A 21958-nucleotide genomic window follows, 5' to 3' on the forward strand; every position below is an offset into this window, starting at 1 on the left:
TTTGTCAAGTGGAAACTTGTCCTGCCTGTTTGTTCAGGTATCTGTATAGAATTAAAAACTGTGAGCTCAAGTACCTTTTTTTCTTTTCTCTCTCTCCCTCTTCTTCTTCTTTTTCTTCTTTTTTTTGAGTGTGTCAGCTTCCTATTTGGTTAGAGTAGTATATTTTTTAATTGTAGAAAAAGAAAATAAAATGATGTAAAGTTTCCTCTCTTTTGCCTTCTCTGTATAACAAAAAGTACATTAATGGTTGGTGGTAGCTGTTGTTTGTTTGTTTGGATTTGCACCTTTTTTTTCTTTTATGGTAGATTTTTTTTAAAAGTGAAGAGGCATTTAGTAGTTTTAGATGATATGTATTAACAACAAACGGAACTTACTGATTGACTAAAAATTTTTAAAATTAAAGTCCCTGCATCATCAGTTATAGTTTAAAAATAACCTAAATCTCCTGATGTCCAGTTAATGCTCAGGTATAATGCTTTTGAAAAACTAGGGTATGTATGTGTATAACCAGACACTGAAAAGATAGGATGCCTTCATTTTGATATATTCATCAACCATGGAAACCATTTTGACATTCTCATCCATCTTGTTAATAAGATGTGCAGCTCTCCCTTTCCAAAAGCTCACATTGTTCTCATGTTGACTACTGACTTTTTTTTAAAGAAGGAAATGACATGGGGTTACAGTTAGTGAATAAATGAATACATTTTAACTTTTTTTTTTTTTTTCTAATGTCTTGAGAAGAAATGCCAAACTATACTTTTCTTCTTTGCAGGAAAATATTCTCATTCGGGAAAAAAACAAACAAAAAAACTTTTGGACTAATATAAAAATTTATTGCAAGTTATTAAAAACTTGGCTCCCCCCCCCCGCCCCCATATCCTAAAATTTAATAGTAGGAAAGTGTAATTGTTATCCTGTTGGAATTTTATGAAAGCAGATAAATGTGAAGTATATAATAAGAGAAGTTCAGTATTTAGTTCATTGAATTGCTCCCAGTATGTGCACTATAAATATTTGAGCAAGTGAACTTTGTTAGTTAATGCCTCTGATTTCTGATCTTCTGACTTTCTTAATGTGTAAATAATAATCCTTGTATATTAGTCTAGTCCTTTGTCATCAAAATGCTTTCACTGCTCTGTTGCCACATATATGAATGAACTTAGTTTTGAAATTATTACTAAATAGTAATATAAAAATTAATAAAAATAACAGTTGTCTTGGAGTGATTTTTGTGCTTTCCCCATGTGATTTTATTTAATCCTCACAGCAATAGTACAAGGTAGATTTTAAGTCTTTGTTAATAGACGAAGAAACTGAGACTCAAGAGAGTTATATCTTGTCCAAGGTCATGTAGCTGTTAAATGATGATGCTGGATTTAAATCTACATCTGGCTGTCTAAAGTCATTTGGCCTGTGCTAACTCAACTAGAAAGTTAGTAGCAATGAGAATAAAATCTTTTGAGTCATTTTATAATTTGACAGTTGTTACCACTTTCTTAAGTTTGTTTTCTGAAAATAAAAGTAATTGTACAGATTTTGGAAAGTACAGTAAAAAGTCCATTATCTCACTACCTACCCAAGGCAGCTCATATAGTCATTTTGGTGTATTTCCTTCCAGCTTTTTTCTTAGGCATTTAAAATAGAGCAAAACTTCATGTAGATGCTTACTTAAAACATTGTGACTAGGATTTGATTGAGACCATATTTTTTAGAGAGTATTGGAACCTTTGCAATTATCAGAATGTTGGACTCTGATCTTTTGACCAACTGCTTTATAAACATTAAAAGTGTGATTGGAAATAATCTTTGAAGAACCTCGTAATCAAATGGAAGAAGGATCTTTTAGCAATTCTTTTTTTTTTTTTTAAGTTTATTTATTTTGAGAGAACGAGAGCAGGGGAGGGGCAGAGAGAGAGAGGGAGGGAGAGAGAGAATCCCAAGCAGACTCTACACTGTCAGTGCAGAGCCCAGTGCAGGGCTCCATCTCATGAACTGTGAGACCTTGACCTGAGCCAAAACCAGGTGTTGGACACTTATTCCACTGAGCCACCCAGGCGCCCCACAGCTCCTTTCTTTTAAAGACTCCTTAAAATTGATGGGGCGCCTGGGTGGCTCAGTCGGTTGAGCATTTGACTTCCACTTAGGTCATGATCTCATGGCTGGTGACTTCAGGCCCTGAGTTGGGCTCTCTCTTTCTCTCTCTCAAAAGTAAACATTAAAAAACTCAAAAAAAAAAAAAAAAGACTACTTAAAATTGTTAGAAAATCTTGAAGATAAACTGCTCTATGTTTTGATTCATAGAAGTAGTCAAGGAAAAAAATACATTTTGAATAAAACACATGGGAATTACAACAATTTGGAAGAACTTAATGCCCCTAAATTGTGCACTTAAAAATGGTTATGGTGGTAAATCTTATGTTACAGATATTTTACTACAATTAAACATTTTTGAATGGGAGTATCTATCATAGTGGCATTTTGGTCTTTCTGTTGTCCTAGAGAGAACTTATTTCATAATATCACTAGCATGAAATATGGAAAAAAGCATATTCAGTAGAGTGAATCCTAGTGATATATTGCAGACACGCTTTTCATCTCTGTTAATTCATGTTTCTGAGAGTGACTGTGGTCTTCTTCTAGGAGTGTGAGACTCACTATATTAGTAAACTGTGTATGGAAATTCAAAAGAACTTTTTGCAATTTGCTTAATTAACAGCCATGGGGACACTTCCATAGTGTGTCTTGCCCTTTTGGGTCTATTTCTGAGGAATCTGGCATGATTCCTAAGGTTTTACTAAGGTTTTATAGTCATTCAATAACAACTCAAGAAATGTAAGTGCCATAAGGAGAAGGATGATGAGAATGGCATTATTTCCCATGCTTAAGGAGGTTTATTATCAAAATGCAGTCATGCCCAAACTTCATGATCTTAGAACTCTTTTACACTCTTTTTTGTTACTGTTTACTTATTTATTTTGAGAGAGACTGTGTGTGAGTGGGGGAGGGGCAGAGAGAGAGGAGAGAGAAAATCCCAAGCAGGCTCTGCGCTGACAGCACAGAGCCCCATGCGGGGCTTGACCTCACCAAACAGTAAGATCATGATCTGAGCTGAAATCAGGAGTCGGATGCTCAGCTGACTGAGCCACCCATGCACCCCCTTTTACATTCTTAAACGTTGCTGAAAAAGCTTTTTGTTTGTGTCTTTGGATTTATCATATTAGGAATTAAAACTGAGAACTTAAAAAAAATAACAATAAAAAGCTCTCTTATATGTTAAAGTAAATCTCACTGTTAATGAAAAGTAACTATTTTCCAACACATGAATTAATGAGGAGAGGCATTATTTTACACTTTGCAAGTCATTTTAATGTCTGACTTAATAGAAGAGACAAGTCTTTGCTGCATGCCCTTTGTTGTGTTGGATTGAAGTACATGAAGAAAGCCCTGCTTTAAGCGGATATGTAGTTTTATTTTTTTTATTTTATTTAAAAAAAATTTTTTTTTAACGTTTATTTATTTTTGAGACAGAGACAGAGCACGAACAGGGGAGGGGCAGAGAGAGAGGGAGACACAGATCGGAAACAGGCTCCAGGCTCTGAGCCATCAGCCCAGAGCCCGACGCGGGGCTCGAACTCACGGACCGCGAGATCGTGACCTGAGCCGAAGTCGGACGCTTAACCAACTGAGCCACCCAGGCGCCCCGCAGATATGTAGTTTTAAAAGAAAGGACTGATTTTAATAGCATCTTCAGATAATCATAGGTGCTTTTCTTTGGTACTACACGCAAATTTGGTAAATAATAGTTTCCTAAAGGTTATTTGCAACATGGAATCTGAAGCCGTATCAATGAGTTTTTCATACTCTGTTAAAATCCATTGGTCTCTTTTTCACAGATGGATCTTACACCTGTATGTGTTGTGGTCATTTGTAAAATACTAGCTTGAGGTGTACAGATCCTCTAAATGTTCATACATTTTACTTTATAAGAAACTGTAAAGCATATTTGTTACTACCACACCAATCTTCTCAGAAAAGCACTTACGTATTGGGAAACTATAATGCTCGTGGGCAGATGCAAGTTTTACAACATTCTCATTTTTGCTTAAAAGCTCAAATCATGTCATTAGGAACAAATACCGTCTGTTGCTTGCCTCGAAGTGATGGGTTCACTTTGTTCATTCTCAAGAAAATGTCTGCCAAATATACAAGTCAAACTGAGCTCAAACAGTTGCCTAAGTGTTGTTCCTCAAGACAACCACACTTTGGTGTCTAGTAGAAGTGATTACTGTGTATTTCTTATTCTGCCACAAGAATATTGAAAAGGATGTGCACTCTAAGGTTGGAGTTTAATAAAGTTAAGAACCTATATATTTTCATGAACTTTTTTTTTAATGTTTATTTATTTTTGAGAGAGAGAAAGAGAACGTGAGCAGGGGAGGGGCAGAGAGAGAGAGACGAAGACACAGAATCCGAAGCAGGCTCCAGGCTGCATGTTGTGAGCACAGAGTCCAACATGGGGCTCAAACCCATGAACCGTGAGATCATGACCTGAGCCAAAGTCAGATGCTTAACTGACTAGGCCACCCAGGCGCCCCCATGAAGGACATTTTTAAGTGAAATTGGCTGGGTTTTTGTTTTGTTTTGTTTTGTTTAAACTGTGAGGACCTGGTGGTAAAGAATACAATGACTATTAGTATAGTTTGGTGCCACGGTCTTGGTTTATGCCAAGATGTCAGCAGTTTCACCTACCATTGCTTTGTATCATCAAGAGCATTTTTCAGATGACCAACCACATAATGTTATGAAATCATGTACTGTCAATGTCTTGGTAACAAAAAGGCAAAATCATCTTAGTGTTATTTCGTAAATAGTTTTGACTTCTCAGACCCCCAGAAAGCGTCTCAGGGACCGCCAGGAGTACCGAGCACACTTTGAAAGCTGCTGAGTTTATGTAAGTGGTTCTTAATTTTGTCAGCATTCTTTTGAGAGTCTGATGAAAGGTATGGACATTCTCCCCAGAATGATATACTTAAAACCAAATTTTACATGTAATTTTCAGAGGATTACAAACATCTCAAAGCACTAGAACTATGGTTCTGAAACTCTGCATCAGAATTGGCTGAAGGGCTTATTATAACAGGTTGCTAGACCACACTCCCTAAATTTCTCATTGAGTTGCTCTGGAGTAGAGTCTGAGAATTTGCATTTTTAACAAGTCTCAGGTAATACTGATGTTGATGTTCACTTTGTAAGTAGTGATTCTTAACCCTGGAACAAATAGGTCAAATCACAGGAGTAGGGGCAAGCCTTTTTTTTTTTTTTTTTTTAAATAATCTCCTCTAGCGATTCTCACATGCAGACAGGGTTGAGAGTCACTGCTTGAGGATACATGTAACACAGATTAAGACTCAAGTCTAGTGAGATTAAGAACATCTAATGTTCCTTTAACTTTTTATGTTTTAGGAAGTATTTTGATAATTGTGACTCACTGACTACTTACAAGCCTATAAGGTAGTTATTATCTAGGGAAAACTTGGCTTGGGATTCAAGAAATTGCAATTTCATTGTTGTTCTGGGTTTTGAGTCTATGAAATGAACTAAAAGGGTAATTGCTGGAAGTTTTTTTTTTTTTTAAGGTTAATTTTTGAGAGAGAAGTCAGCAAGCACGAGCGGGGGCGGGGGGGGGGGCAGGGGGAGCAGAGAGAGAGGGAGACAGAGGATCTGAAACTGGCTTTGTGCTGATAGCAGTGAGCCCGATGTGGAGCTCAAACCCACAACTAAGAGGGTTATGACCTGAGCCAAAGTCAGACACTTAACCTAACTAAGCCACCTAACTACCCTGCTGAAAGTTTTTAAGACAGTGCTATGCATATATTCCTAGAGAGTTTTTGTATGTGAATCTCTGTTTTACTAAATTCGCTTTACTAAAAGGTTGTACTAATTTATATTCCTACCACACCCTTGGCAAAAAACCATGTTAAGCTCCTGTCTTGTGTCATCTGAGTTACTCACTACCCCTACACCACCCATAGATTAGTTTTGTATGTTTTTGAACTTGATATAAATTATATTGTATAGTAGATACTATATTGTGTGCAGTTCCTCTATTTTGCACAATTGTGGTTTGTTCATTTTCATTGTTATACAGAATTCCATGGTGTGAATATACTATGACTTATCTGTTCTTCTGGTGGTGAACATTTGGGGAGTTTCCATATGTTATTGTGAATAGTGCTCCTATGAGCATTTTTGTACCTGTCTCCAAATGTCATCATTTAAAACATATTTCTTATTGATTTTAAAAAAGCAGAATTCATGTTTTGATATACATTTCTTTGATTATATCTGGAGTAATTGCTTTTACTTTTAAAAATAATTGAGATTTACTTTTTAGTGAATTATCTTTTTCCCTTATGCTCTTTTTCTTTTACCTTTTGGTGTTTTTCTTATCATTGCACATATTTTCCTGGTTTGCGCTTTTTTTTAATGTTTATTTTTGAGAGAGAGAGAGAGAGAGAGCGAGCTGGGGAGGGGCAGAGGGAGAGTGGGGGAGAAGGATCTGAAGCGGGCTCGGCGCTGACAGCTGGGATCCCAGTGGGAGGTTCGAACTCACCAGAGGTTCGAACTCACCAACACAGAAATCGTGACCTGAGCCGAGACCAAGAGTCGGATGCTTAACTGACTGAGCCACCCAGGTGCCCCACCTTGTTTGCTTTTTAATTTTATCCATAAACTTTCCAAACCTGTTGCCTTTAACATTTTTCTTTTTGTTTTCTTCTATTTTTAAAAATTATTTCCATTCTGAAATCATGTAAATGTCCACCTAAATTTTTTATGGTTTCATTTTCTCATTTTGCACCTTAATCTGTTTGAATTTATTTTGCTGTATACTGAGAAGTAAGGCTTTAAAACGTGTTTGTTTGTTTTTTATCCAAAGTAGGTAGCCAGTTTCCTTGAACCACTTATTGTATAGTAAGTACAAACCATTAAAATAAAAAGATGAAGTCTACTTATTATTATAGCTGAAAGCAAAAGTTTTGTAGGGCACGTTTTACTTCTTTTTCCTTTGACTTCTAGTTAACCAAGTGATTAATTCATTGTACTATATTTGATCTTTCCTGCTCAATAAGTTCTATATTGAAATAAATTGGAAGTAGACTGAAAACTGTCAGTGGAATTTTAAGTCTTTAGTCTTCTGTTTCCTAAGATTGGTGTATATTATAGATGTTTACATTTTGTACTTTTCTTTGTAGATTTCCTATATTTACATTGCAGAAATTTTGAATTATGCCATTTTGGTGGGGTACAGTCATAGTCTTCCCACTGATTTAACACAATTTAATTTAAAGGATTTTTAGTTCTGATGTATTACTGGTTTCGAAGGACGATCCTGCTTCTCCATGATTTTTGTGGTAGAAGGTTAGTTCATTCTACGTTGTTTCCTATTTCAGCATCTTTAGTACAGTATCTCTGAACAATTCTGAACTTCTTTTTGGTACTAGAATGTATAAAGCATTTCTCACCTCTTCACCTTTGGATATACTATACCTTGTCTTCCTTAGAACATTTATTGCTATCCTTTTGTCTGGTTAACTGCTTATTCTTTACATCTTAGCTCAAAATACCACTTTATAAATAGGGAAGGTTTCCTTCCCCAGCTCGGTTAAGTTAGCACAGCTGTGTACTCTTTGTAACCCACACATCGCAGTTATTTGCTAGAATGTTTATTGTTTAGTCTTCCTGGAGACAGCAATAAACTTTTACTGAGATAATTCATGATGTACAGATACACACACCCACACGCACACACAAACTATTAAATCAATTTTTCATCATGCTGAGGTATTCTGATGAGAGTACTTGAACTGGGATATTTTTGTGTTCAGTTTTGAGATTTTACACATATGAGAATAACTTCGCTCTTTCATGTAAATAAAAAGTTAGCTAGATAGGAAATTAAGCATCAAAATACTGAAACTGAGAAGGTTGACTTTATTTTATTTTTTTATGTTTTATTTTATATTTGCGAGAGAGAGAGACAGAGTGCGAACAGGGGTGGGGCAGAGAGAAGGAGACAGAATCTGAAGCAGGCACCAGGCTCTGAGCTGTCAGCACAGAGCCTGATGCAGGGCTTGAACCCACGAGCAGTGAAATCATGACCTGAGCTGAAGTTGGATGCTTAATGGACTGAGCCACCTAGGTGCCCTAACAAGGTTGACTTTAGTCTGAAGTAAAATGATTTCTGTTTTTGTAGATCATCTGTGTTTTCTTTCTGAAGGATTTAGAAATTTCATAGCCTTTAGTATTGGCAGATTACATATAACACGTCTGTCCATTGTGTTTGGCGCTATGTGAACTCTTAATAATCTGAAACTTTACATTTTTCTTTAATTATGAGAAGTGTTATCGTTACTTCTACATAGGTATATTTCTTCTCTTCCCATCCTCTACTTCTCCTTTCCTCTCCTTCTGTTTATCCTTATCAGATACTTTTTGGAATAGTCCTTCAACCTGATTCTCTCGGGAATTTGTTCTTTGTTTTCATTACTATTCAATCAATTCATTATATTTTTTTATTTCTCCACTTACATTTTTCATGTCAGTATGTCCAGTTGGCTTTAGTCGGTACATTTTTGTTCTCATGTTGTGCTTTCAATATTCTCCATTTTTTTTCTCCTGAAGCATTTAATTTGCCACTTTAAAATGTCTTTTTTTTTATCCGTTGATTTCACTTTCGTTTTGTTCTTCTTTCATGGTACTTGCACTCCTCAAACATGCCATTATTTTCTGCTGTGAGCTTATATTCCCTTGAAACTAACAGTTCTTTGGGCCAATATTGCATTATTATGGGAGAATGGGTTTGATGGGGGTCAGGTTTAGGGGTGGTGAAAGCCTGTGTTCTTGGTTTTGGTCCTCTAGGTGGTCTGAGGTAAATAGGGACATGCCTCAGGGTAGACAGGCTCTGGATGGTAACCTCCCACCAGCTCCGTCCAGATTGCTCAGAATTTCTCTGACCCTTCTCTTTTCAAAGTGCTGTCACCTTCATTGTAATTGCCTAACTGGGAGTCCACCAGTACGTCGCTTCCCACCCTGACCAAGTTCTAATATTTTACCTTGATGTTACCCTTCTTCTTTTGGCTAGAACTGGGATGGAAATACTGCTTTCATATTCTAGAGTAGCATAGGGAACAATGTGACAGTGTTGAGGAGTGATAGGACACAATTGGGACACCTTCTTCTGGCCTCGCCTCTGTCCAGGATACCTGATCTATCTCTTAAGCTGATGTTTCTTCTCACAATGGTACTCAAACATTTCTTCTTTCTTCCTCAAGGGATGATTTCGTACACTGTTTCTGTTGTTGTTTTAAGCTGGCATCTGGGATTCATCTCTTACCCTTCTGCTTCTGGTGCTTTCTCGGTTGGGTTTGGGGAAGGTGCACATTCTTGACTATACTTGCTAATTAATTAAATACTATTTTATCCAAGCGTAAATGTTTTTCTAAATCAGGTTCTAAAAAAAATGGAAAAATTGGTGAGAGTCTGCCTTTGACAAATGAAAAACATGCAACTTCATTGACATTTTGTAGTTTGTTTTTAAATTGTTATTTTAGAACCAACAGGGAATATACGTGCTCCCTATTGCTTAACAGTGACTTTCAACCTAATGAAGTGTAAAATAACTCTTTATTTAAAGGCTAATATAGGTAGAATTGAAATAAGAATAGGAAGCAATAATAACTTTGAATATTAAATAGAAAATTTATGTTTCTTTGTCGTAGAATATTTATTATACAGTAAGCAGGAATCTTACTGGATATCTGGTTCTGTGTATATTAGATTGCATGAATTTAGCCTAGTATATAGAAAATTCTTGACATTTAAAAAATGTTTTTAATGTTTATTTATTTTTGAGAGGGAGAGAGAGAGAGGGGGAGAGAATGAGTGGGGGAAGGGCAGAGAGAGAGAGAGAGGGAGACAGAGAATCTGAAGCAGGCTCCAGGCTCTGAGTTGTCAGCACAGAGCCCAACGTGGGGCTCGAACTCACAAAACCTCAAGATCATGACCTGAGCTGAAGTTGTACGGTTAACTGACTGAGCCACCCAGGCCCCCACCCCACCTCCCCCACCCCCCCCCGAGGGAATCTTAAGCAGCTGCAGGGTCCCCGCTCATTGTGGAGCCTGACATGGGGCTTGATCCCACAACCCTGGGATCATAACCTAAGCCTAAATCTCAATTCAAATGGTTGTTTAAGCTTGGTTAAATAAAAACAGCTTACATAATGGAATATCATACAACCAGTAAAAAAAGAACTAGACAGCTCCATATATATCAGTAGGTCCAGAGAGTATTTTTTTTAATATTTATTTTTGAGAGAGAGAGAGAGAGAGAGAGAGAGAGAGAGAGAGAGAGAGAGAGAATGAGTGGGGGAGGGGCAGAGAGAGAGAGGGAGACACAGAATCCAAAGCAGGCTCCAGGCTTTGAACTGTCAGCACAGAGCCCAGTGTGGGGCTGGAACTCAGGAGCCGTGAGATCATGACCTGAGCTGGAGTCAGATGCTTAACCGACTGAGCCACCCAGGTGACCAGAAAACCCTTGACATTTTTAAAAGAATATGTTGCAAGACTTTCCCCATTCCCCAGGTTAGAGAATACCATTGTAGCATGTTATTTCCTTCATAAAATGTAATAAAATTGGAAACTTAAAAAACTTTAGAAGGTAGGCCTGTAGAAGAAAGTGAGTAAAATTAGAAAATCATGTAGAGATGCTCTGCTAGGCACCCCCTGTAATTTTGAGGCTGCCTCTTGCACATCAGCTAAGATACAGGTACGGTTCAGATTCAGTGAAATTATAAATTACTGTGTTTATTATGGACTTTTAGAGGTGCTCACAGATACCTGGAGCTATCAGTGTTAAATAGGTGAATAAGTCTGTTGACCAGGAAAGAAAAGTTACTTAAAAACCTTGTATCTATTGCATAAATATATCATAGGTAAATTTGTTTCATTGAAAGTAATTTTATTGTCATTGGTGAGAGTTTTTGTTTTGCTTTTTATTTGTATGGGAGTGGATTGATAATGCTTAAGAAAGTAAGTACATTCTTCTACTCTTTTAGATTCTGGTTTTTTCTAATGTTTTTAGAGAGAATAGCGAACAGTTCACATCTGCCATCAAGCACCTTATCTTTTCCAGCTTAGCTTTTGTGATTTCTTTGTATCAGGAAAGACAGTAATATATGTGAGAGTTCATGAGTATTTCCTAGATAATCTCAAACGTATTTTACTCTTTGAATATCTTCTGAGTGTAATTACGTCTTTCTACCCTTAAGGAAAAATTTTTAAATAAATAAATACGGGAGATGTAATATACATTTTCTCATCGAGTATATAAGTATATAGGTCAATGGATTTTGCAGTTCAAATGATATACAGTAGTTGTTGCTTTGCTGACAGTCCGATTAGTGTGAAAAATATCTTTAAGCTATGACTTTCCTACCATAAATAAAAACATCACTTTAAAGTACTCCAGACACCTTAGGTTTCTCTCCTTTTATTACATTTTAGAAGTCATAATAGTTTGTTACAAGATTTAATATCTGCTAAGGTTGTTGCTTTGAAGCTTTACTTTCAGGCAGGCTTAAAATGTTGAACATAAGTGAAACGGTTTTCTGTCCCTAAACTTGGACCTGGTGAATATATGCCAAATGACCTCACGTTTGATATTGAAACATTTTTGAGTGGCCTTAATTTAGACTCTACCATTAGGATAAGGAAAATAGTTAAGTGTATTTGTAAAAGAACCAACGTGAGTTTACTCCTTGGCGAGTCACAGAAACCACAACAGGTGAGTTGCTGCAGACACTTTCAGTTATTTGCTCAAAGTTTATTTTCTCCTTAATCTTCACAAACAGATCTGAGATTTTGGTCAAGGCAGCACTGTGCCCAGTCATAAAAGAACCGATTTTCTAGGCTTTTGGGGGATCTGGTCAGATGACTCATTTTTGGCTAATAAGATAGAAGTGAAAGTATCTTAGAGAGGCTTCCTTAATAATAAAGACTAAGAGAAAACCTTTTTCTCCCTTGCCCTCTTCTTTCTTGTGTGGGACCCTGAATACCGGGCTTTGAGGTGTAACACTCTTTTTGTGACCATGAGGTGACAAGTAGACAGTTTACCCATGCTAACTAAGCATGCCAGGGTGGAAAAATCTTTAAAGAGCTTTTGTTAAACTGCTATGTGAGCCTGAATTGCCTCTGACTGGACAAGTTGAGTAAGACCTGTGAATCTCTACTTTTTTTTTTTTTGAGCCTTCATTTGTTGAGTATTCTGTTATTTGTAGCTGGATGTGCTCCTCACTGATAAAGGCCCTACGTGATCTAGATCTTGCCTATCTTCTGACCTCATTTTGTCATTACTACCTCTAGTCACATTAGCTAGTGGACAAATCTTGGCTGACAAACTCCTGCTCAGATCCAAGGCTCTGTGTGATCTGGTTTTACTGATCGCCCCTGGTGTACCACTGCTCTCTCCATCCCAATACCAACAAAACCTTTACCATACCCCAAAATTCTTGACAAATATTTGCAAGAAATTAATGGAGGAAAAAAAAACACACAAAATGAAAGGACTTAGGAGATGTGAATTTGAGGAGGGATATATCATTTACCTGGATTAAAAGACTCAGTATTGTAAATTTGTCAACATTATAGAATTAATTCTAATCAATGAACTTAAAACCTTTTTTTTCTAACACATTTCTTCATGGAACTTAAAGATACTCATATTGAATATCAAAAAGCAGTAATAGCCAAGATAATGTGTAAGACGAACAAGGTGAATTGATTAGTACTTAGAGATTTTTTTGAAGTTAAACTATTAAATAGACAAACTGATCAACCAAAGAGAAAAGATACAGAAAAAAATAAAATTAGATTTCTGACTCACACCATACGGACAGGTAGATTAAAGATCTAAATATGGAAAGCAGAATTATAAAAGTAATCTGGAAGAAAATGTATAAATAGTGTAGGAATAGGAAGGATTTATTACAGACTATGTAGAAAGCACAAACAGTGTAGAGAAAGATTGATATATTTTATTATGTTAAAGTTTAAAACTTGTCCGAAATCAAACTCTGGGTAAGTAGAGTGTAAGGACAAGCCATAAACAAAAGTATATATTTTTAATGCATGTAACCAATACAAGTGTTTAGAATATATAAAGATCTCCTACAAAATAATAAGAAAAAGACAACAAATTTGAGCTAGACAATGAACTGAAAGCTGACAAATGAAACTTGAATGGTTAGTAAATATACAAACAGATGTTTGTATCAATTTGCATGGGTTCAGCTCCAAATATTCCACAATTCAACTAACAGAAATTTAAAGCCTAAGGATGTTTATTTCCTGCTTGGCAAGTCCAGAGGTAGGAAGTTCAAGAATTAGTTGAGTACTCTGTGAGCACAGTGGGGTATGCTAGGATTTTCATAATTCTCTTGACCTTCCCATCATGGGATCAGCAGCTCTGAATGTCACAACCTTAATGTGAAAATTTTCTAGAAATAGAGAGGAAGAGAGAGAGGAGAAAGCGGCCTTTTTCCTCTACACACATTCTATTGGCAGGAAGAAAAGTCTTTCCAGAAGCTTCCAGATTTTCCATTCTGTCTTATTCCAGTCACTGCCAAAGAGGAATGAATTCACCTTTCTGGCCTAGAGTAATGAGCATTACTCCTTATACCAGGGAAAGGTTTACCTTCTGTTAGCATATGCATCCTGACCAATTCCTGAGCAGTAACTGGGTTTCTCTGGGCCAACAAGAAGAGGGGGTAATCGCCACAATTATCAACCTCCCTAACAGAGATTAAAGACTGTGTGATAGTGATAATATAATAGGTATATCATCTAAGAGCACGGAATGTGAAACATAACATAAATGTATTAATATGAATTATATATAACGTATATAAACTCATGTGCTTAAAAACACATGTATATGAAAAATACAAAAATATGCACAAGTATAACATTGAGTTTGTGTAATGGTATCTTTGGAGAGGAAAGAAGACTAGGGTTAAGAGATTTCAACTGTATTCATATATTTAATTTTCTAAAAAAGAGCAAGTATATGAACCCCCAAAATGTAAATTAAGCAATGCATTTTTTATTTTTGCCTCTTGCTTATAAAGCTTATGTATTTATGTTCATGTACATAAGATGGGAGAAATGGGTGTATTTTGGTTAAAAATGAAAATTGATAGACAATTAGAGGACAGTTTGGCAACATACAAAATTTTGAATGTGTATCCTTTGACCTCGTCCTTCTACTTTGAGAAATTTATCTTATAGAACTGGACAGATGTATGAAGATATGTATACAATGTTATTAATTTTTAACTTTTTTTTTTTGTAATGTCGAAATCTCCTTTTTATAGTGGTGAAACCACCCAACTAAATACATTATGACACATCCATGTAATAGAATGCTAAGTAAAATGGTGTATACACTTAAATTTTTTACCTGAAAAATTTGAAAAGTGAAAAGGCAGAGCAAAGACATTTAAATACACACACACACGCATGCAAAGAATGAAATCTAGAAGCTTAATCATCAAAATGTTCCTGGTGATCTCTAGATGATGATGGCATTACAGATGATTTTCCTTTCTGCGAACTTGGTGTTTTTTAAAAAAATATTTAAAAATATTTGACATTTTTGTAGCTGGAAAAGCCTGTAAGAATTTTCATTTTGTAAATTAAAAATATAAAATTAAAAGCTACTCACTTTTTGATTTAGTTATGATGAAGTAAGTAAACGTGTATATTCATGTAGTCAACCGATATTTTATTGAAGCTATTTAGGCACTATTTTGGATGCTGGAGATACACACAGCTCATAAGGTAGTTCATAACTCAAGAATACCTCATTTTATGGACCATCTTGAGTGGGGAGATACGTAAAAGGCAAATAGATAAATGAATAAGGTACTTTCAGGTAGTGATTAAATGCAGAAAGAAAGTAAAAGTGAGTGATATTGGAATCACTGGTGGAAAAGTGTGTGTGCATGCATGGATGACTTTAAATTGGGTGGTTGACAGAGTCCTCTGAGTTGCTTATTAACTTTAGGCCGATAATTGGATGGCATAAAGAGCTAGCCATGCGGAGATCCGGGTCCAAGTTCTCAGGCGGAGCACAGTGCAAAGTCGCCTAGGCTGAAAGGAGTTTGTCATATTCAGGCAGGAGAGAGTGAAAGACAGAGTGAGGAAACTCAGACACATGGGAAAACTCACAGGGGGGCCAGCTCACAGAAAGCCTTGGAGATCCTAAGAAGTTTGTAGTAATACTTTATGATATGTGCTATGGGAACTCATTGCAGGATTTTAAGCAGGGAAGTGACCTGATCTGATATATGCCTTGAAAAGATCACTATGCCTACTGTGTTAAGGATGAATCGTAGGGCAGCAGATGTGACAGCAAAGTCCAGTTAGAAGGTTATATGCTGTTAGAAGGCTGTATGCTGAAGTCTAGGCAAGAGATTATAGAACTAGAAACTGAGATGGTAGCACTGGGGAGTAGATAGAATTGAGACGTGTATTTAGAAGCACAGTTGTTGTTGTTCTTCTTTCTCCTTCTTTCTTCTTTCTTCTTAATATCAGCACTGGGGGAAAGAATCAGTTAACAAAATGAGGATAATGGTATCTCCCACGGAGTGTTATCACAAGGGGCTAATAATGCATGTCAAGTATTGGGCATACTTTTTGACGCATATAAGAACTTACAAAATGTTAGTTACTTACCATTATTGTTATTTTTATTATTGTCAAGAATAGGGCATGGTCTTTGAGCAAAAAGAGTTTTTCTGTAAAAGTTAAATTATGCCTTGAGTACAACTCAGATTGGATGTCTGTTACAGCACATACTTGGTAAAGATCAGAGAATTAGTCTTAATTTTTAGTGACCTTTGCTGGATCAGAGAGAGAAAGTTTATTGATTTCCTCCTGTACTTCATAACACTGAGCCATAAATATATGTATAAGTAGCAACTGTGTATAAATGGCAACATTATATCTTTAAAAAGTTGTGATTTAGCTATTTTTTAAACATGTGCTAGTTCGATGAAATGAGTCCCTGAAAATCTTGTCTGCAAGTGAGTGTCTGTAATGTTTTTGCTTAGGGACTATTTTCCTGCAAGTTAATTAGTGATAAGTTACTTCAAATTCTATGTACTTCTTTGACTGTGATCCTAATTACTACTTTTATTTTGGTTCTTTAGACCCAAATAAGCAATTCAATTATAGGGATAATTATGACTACAAACCTTGTTTGTGAAAGAACGGCCTTGTATAACCATCAGAGATAATGAATTCTCTTTATTGGTAAAAATAATGTATTTAACTTTGTAGAATGATGAATAAGCAATTATGATTTGTACTCAATAGAACAGGTAGAATATATGTTTTAAGTAAACTTTAGGTTTTAAGTAAATGTTTCTGAATTACTAAGTACTAAATTTCTGAGTAGTTTAAATAGGGGACTGTTTTGTGTTGTGGGTAACAAAACCTCTGATTTAATAATATATTTGATAAATTCAAACCCAAATTAAAAGAGCTAACTTCTGGGGTGCCTGGGTGACTCAGTCAGTTGAGTGGCCGACTCTTGATTTCAGCTTTTGTCGTGATCCCAGGGTTGTGGGATAGAGCCCCAATTTGGGCTCTGGCTGAGTGTGGAGCCTGCTTAAGTTTCTCTCTCTGTCCCTCTGCCCCCTCCCCTGCTTGTGCGCACGCTCTCTCTCTCAAATTAAAAAAAAAAAAAAAAAAAGATCTTCTTTGTCTTCAGTGATTTTGACTGTTCACCTCTACCTTCTTTTATGAATGTATGTGTGTTACACAGTTACATATATTTTATACAAACTCGTGTTTTTATGTGATAATTAAGAAAACAGATACACTACTTAGTGATTTAGTCCTTTTTTCTATCTGTATTTCAAATATATATGTATATATATTTTTTCTCCTGGATTTTGTTTTATATATTTTTAATCTAAAAGACTAATCTGAAAACACTTTCCCATGTTGTTGAATTTTCTATAATATCCTGTTTTTTTTCTTGCATGTATGGTTTATACTTTTTTGATGATCTTAACTGCAGTAAAATACACAAATTTGAAATTTATTAAATTTTATTTTTAAACAAAATTTACAATTTTAGCCATTTTTTAGTGTATCATTCAGTGTCATTAAGTATAGTCACAGTGTTCTGTAGCATCCTTTTAGTACAGGATGATGTTATATGAAAAACCATCATTTATTTAATAGAGAGTTTATTGTTGGACACGTGAACTGTTTCCATGATTGTCCATAAATAATGCTTTGATAAACATCTTGATGCAGAATCTTTGTTCAGATAATGCTATATTTTTTTCTAACATGTGGTACCAGGCAGCTCTTTCTGCCTATGAGTCCTGTCCCTGTGCTTTAATAAAACCACCTTTTTTGCACCAACCCCCCCCCCCAAATAAATAAATGAAATATGGTATCAATTTGCACTCACTTTATCAATGTGTGAGCACAATTCCATTTCCGCACCCTCTTTCTGATACCAAGCATTTTTTTGTTTTTGTTTTTTATATTTTACATATAAAAGTGTTAGTAAAAAGTAAACACACACTTTGCTATTTTGCTTCAAAGTTATAATGGATACTTTTTAAAATGCCAGTTGATAAGTTTAAAAATATCTATTTTAACCCATTTGTTAGTGAAGAAAGGAAATTCAGTCTCAGGTATTATTAATGCATTGATTAGGGAAATGTGAGTTTGCCATGGAGGCTTTATTCAAATCCACAGAGGGAAAATGACAAAATCTTCACGAGTAAGGAAAGTGCGTGTAGCCCGGTGGCAGAGTAAGGTTGTGCTAGTAGGGTGAGAAGCACGCTGCAGTTAGAGAAATAAACAGAACCTAGCACCTGTAAAGTCGTGCAGATATTAAAAAGCAAACAGCAAGATGGTGATAGTTACATTAGCATGTAGCCTATACTTGGGTATTCCCAGTTAGTAGTACAAAATTGACCTCTTTTCACTCAAAATTTTCAGCTTAGTTTGAAGGATATTTTCGACAGAAACCCAATTCTGACCTTGTAATACGTATCTGTGGAAACATAATCTTTTACTTTGAAGACTTTTTCTTGGAGCCTGCTCTCCTGAATTAAATGAATTTCTATAGATAGTGTGGAGAACATATCTTGAAATAAATCTTTTTTTTCAACTTTTCTCATAGTTCTCACTTAGTTTATATATGCATAAAATGGAGAAAGATAGGACTGTTTTAGTCGTAGTTTTACTTACGATGCCATTTTCTAACTACATTACACGGTAAGTAACAGCATGGGAGTAGTGATACTTAGACGGTAAAACCAAATAAAATTTAAAGTAGAGAAAGAATCATTAATGAAGTGTATTAACTTATAAAGATAAAAATACTAATGCTTATGGTTTTCTTTCTTTTTAATCCATTGTAATGTAGCTTACAATTTCATCATTGTACTAAAATTTAAAATTGTCGGTGGTTTTTTTTCCTCCCTTCTAAATCCTCATGCTGGACTTGCATAATGTTATTGCCCTCTGACTTTTATAATGTACTTCCTTCGTAATCTTTACCTTTCTGAGTATATGCCTAGTTCCTGCACTGCTTCAGATCCGCTCTGACTCTCCCCCCACTTTTTCTGTCTGAAAATTATGATACTTCCTACCAGTTTTCTGGTTCTGCATTTCCAAATGCCCGTGTTCCGGCTTCTTTGTCATATTGTTTCCTTAGGGTCGCTAAATTCAAGCTTGCAATGTTCTGGTTTGGCCATAAGTCCCAAGAGTAGAGTATTTTGGCATTGTCTTTAATTCTTCCTTTTCTAACTTCTTGTCACCAAACCATTACCACGTATTTCTGGTATCCATATGTTCTCTATAATGTTGAGTGTTGTACTTTGTCTTAGATTTGGTTATTGGCGGTATTTAAATAACCTTTATTTCTTAAAATATAGAGGTGGAGTTTATAGATACAATTTTTCTTGTGAAGCATGAGAGGAAAGTGGATGCCTTGGACAGGAGTCTTGTTCATTTTGTATTTCTAGAACAGTTGCCCAACACATAAAAGATGTTGAAGAAATGTCTTTTGAATGAACTGCCCAAAGACTTAAGGATCAACTTTCTTAGTTTCGAGTTCTGTAAGAGGAGAGAACTACTTGAATGGTAGCCATTTTTTTTTTCTTTACCCTTTTTTGCTACAGTATTTTAGGTGTTCATATTTGTTAATGTTATTAAAGAAATTCTAATGTTTTGTTTTGTTTTGTTTTTTTGTTTTTACACAAAATTGCTTCAATATATATTTTCCTTTTTAGGTTTTGGAAGGAAGGATGTCGTAGAACACTTACTACAGATGGGTGCTAATGTCCATGCTCGTGATGATGGAGGTCTCATCCCACTTCATAATGCCTGTTCTTTTGGCCATGCTGAGGTTGTGAGTCTGTTACTATGTCAAGGAGCCGATCCGAATGCCAGGGATAATTGGAACTACACCCCTCTGCACGAAGCTGCTATTAAAGGGAAAATCGACGTATGTATTGGTAAGTATTATTTGATGGTATCTAAGCTGTAAGATCAATCTGACAGGTATAAAGTTTGAAATGAAGATTTAACATTTTTTCTCTTGTTTTTTTATTGTGGTGCAAATAGTGTTCTCACAGAATAAATAAAGAGGACTTTATTACTTTCCATTCTTAGAAGCAATTTTTTTTTTCCATCAAAAGGGAAGTAGAGAGATAGCAATATAAAGTTGGTTAAGAACAGGATTCACAACATTAACTTTCCAAATGCGAGTCAGATGCCGACTGATGTGGAACTAAATTTTGATGGATTGCTATTATCAAATTTAGTTAATTTATGGTCTCTTTAAAAGACTGCGAATTTTCCATTCTAGCATCAAATACAAGCCTGTAAAATACAAGTTCTTACTGAATTGGATGACATATTGGGATGCTTTATGTTGATTCAAGGAAAGTCATCTAGCTCTAAGGCAAAATCTTTTTTCCTCATGTTGCTAAAATTGAACACCAGTTATTAGCACTGGAAAGCTTTGAGTGGTTCGAATACAGTAGTACAAAGCTTAATATTTTCAACATGTGCCATAGTCTAGAAAAAAAGCAATTTCAAGTAAAATTGAACTTTTCAACCATTTAAAATTTTGGGATTATATGAAATTGTATTCAATCACACTTCTTTCTCTTTCATATTTACCTAAATGTGTATATATATATATATATATATATATATATATATATATATATATTAGATTTTACTTTATTGTATAAAACCTTTCATTTTGAAATCTAAAACAAGCTTCTAGAAGTCATGCATAGTTTCTTTTGAGTGTATCTATTTCTTAACACTCGGGATGGTGGATGTTTGTTTAACCCATGGCAGATTGGTTTTCATAATTGTTGTCTTCTGGGATGGATAACAGCCATTTCAAGTTTAATCTTTCATGTTTATCTTTATGATAAAACTCAAACATATATGTCAATTTTAAAAATATAGTGGTGGTGGTATTATTAAGAATTTTTCCCTCTTCATAGCCATCTAGTCCAGCCTCCAGTATATTTTTTATTTTTCCTCAAATTATTGCAATGCCTGACGTGCAGCTTCTTTACGTCATTGTCTATCATTATCTTTTCTCCCTTCTACATCTGTTGCAATAAGCCTTTGGGTACCCTGGCCCTTTTTGATCTCTGAGATATTCCATTTAAAGTTGTTTCTCCCATTTCCTCCCAAGTCTTTCACTAAAGCAGCCACGTCCTGGACTAAGTCATTACATAAAACTACCCTGAAAATCTGGAACTTATAAAATATCCTCTCTGACCACAAAAACCTCTCTTATTTGTGGTAAGTTACCCATGTGATAATTATTTTTGAATTTGCTATGTATTCTTACCTAATGTAGACTTTGAACTTCCTACCTTCATCCCTTCTTGCTTTACCTTGTCATATCCATTGGATTCTTCTGTCATTAGTCACAGAATTTTGTATAGTTTTCACCTTCTTGAATTATTATCCTTTCTAGCCTTCAGTATTATGTTTTCTGTACCTGTACCCCTCTGAATAGCTTATCGCAATTAATATTCTTTCCTCCTCTTCCTAATCCCCCTCCCAAAAGTACATAATGAAATGCTCCTTTTATCTAGGTTCTGTTGGAATAAGAGACTAGATGTAGGACTTGAATGTTTACAGAATGGATTCCCGCAGTCCCCCAACCCCGTGGTCCTCTGTGCTTTGGTACATATTGCTTTCCTTCTGGTTAAGTGCTTGTGTCTTAGACAAGTTGAGGGAAGGAGAAGGGCACCTTCAAAACTGGAATGAAGATATAATTGAGGATATAGCTGCTATTAAGATAGTTATGGGAAGTAAGATTGGTTGTAGATCCTTCTGTACATTTAATTAGCTTTCAGGAATCTATTAGGAAACCAAATATACCAAAATCTCTGATAGTTATGCTGTATATCATACTTTGTGAATTGAGAATAGTTAAGGAACTCTGAAATGTTTCTTCTGGGCAAATTTCTACTTTGGGACAACTGGATGAAAACTTGAGTCTGATGGTTTGGAGAGATTAGTGCACAAAATTAATTTTTGAAAGGCTTTTGCCTAGATGATGAAATGCTAGCCCGATTGTTTTCAGATTAATCATACTCCATATGTGAGGTATCATAGTGAATATTTTTGACATTGATAAAAGTAGAGCCAGGCCATGTTGTCGTCTGGCTTGAAGGAGGCAGCAGGATGGATTGCTTCAAAGCACGTGTTCTGGTCTTATATCCTCATGTGACCAGTGACCAGCTATCTATGAGACCAGGGGCCATTTAAGTGCCATGTTTATATGTGAAATGGGAATACTTGGGTTCTTGGGGGAATTAGCGGAT

The 21958-nt window shown here is 35.6% G+C and overlaps 1 protein-coding gene across 2 annotated transcripts in view; it reads left to right on the forward strand.

The window, feature by feature from the left end:
- TNKS (tankyrase) overlaps positions 1-21958 on the forward strand; it is a 209866-nt gene that overhangs the window by 12547 nt on the left and 175361 nt on the right. For both annotated transcript variants that reach the window (XM_019466806.2, XM_019466805.2), the window contains exon 2: positions 19385-19609. In XM_019466806.2, coding sequence (XP_019322351.2) covers positions 19385-19609 — 225 coding nt within the window. The remainder of the gene's footprint in view (positions 1-19384; positions 19610-21958) is intronic.

Source organism: Panthera pardus, unplaced genomic scaffold (assembly GCF_024362965.1).
Source record: "Panthera pardus isolate Hobbes unplaced genomic scaffold, ASM2436296v1 HiC_scaffold_13, whole genome shotgun sequence".
NCBI lineage: Eukaryota > Metazoa > Chordata > Mammalia > Carnivora > Felidae > Panthera > Panthera pardus.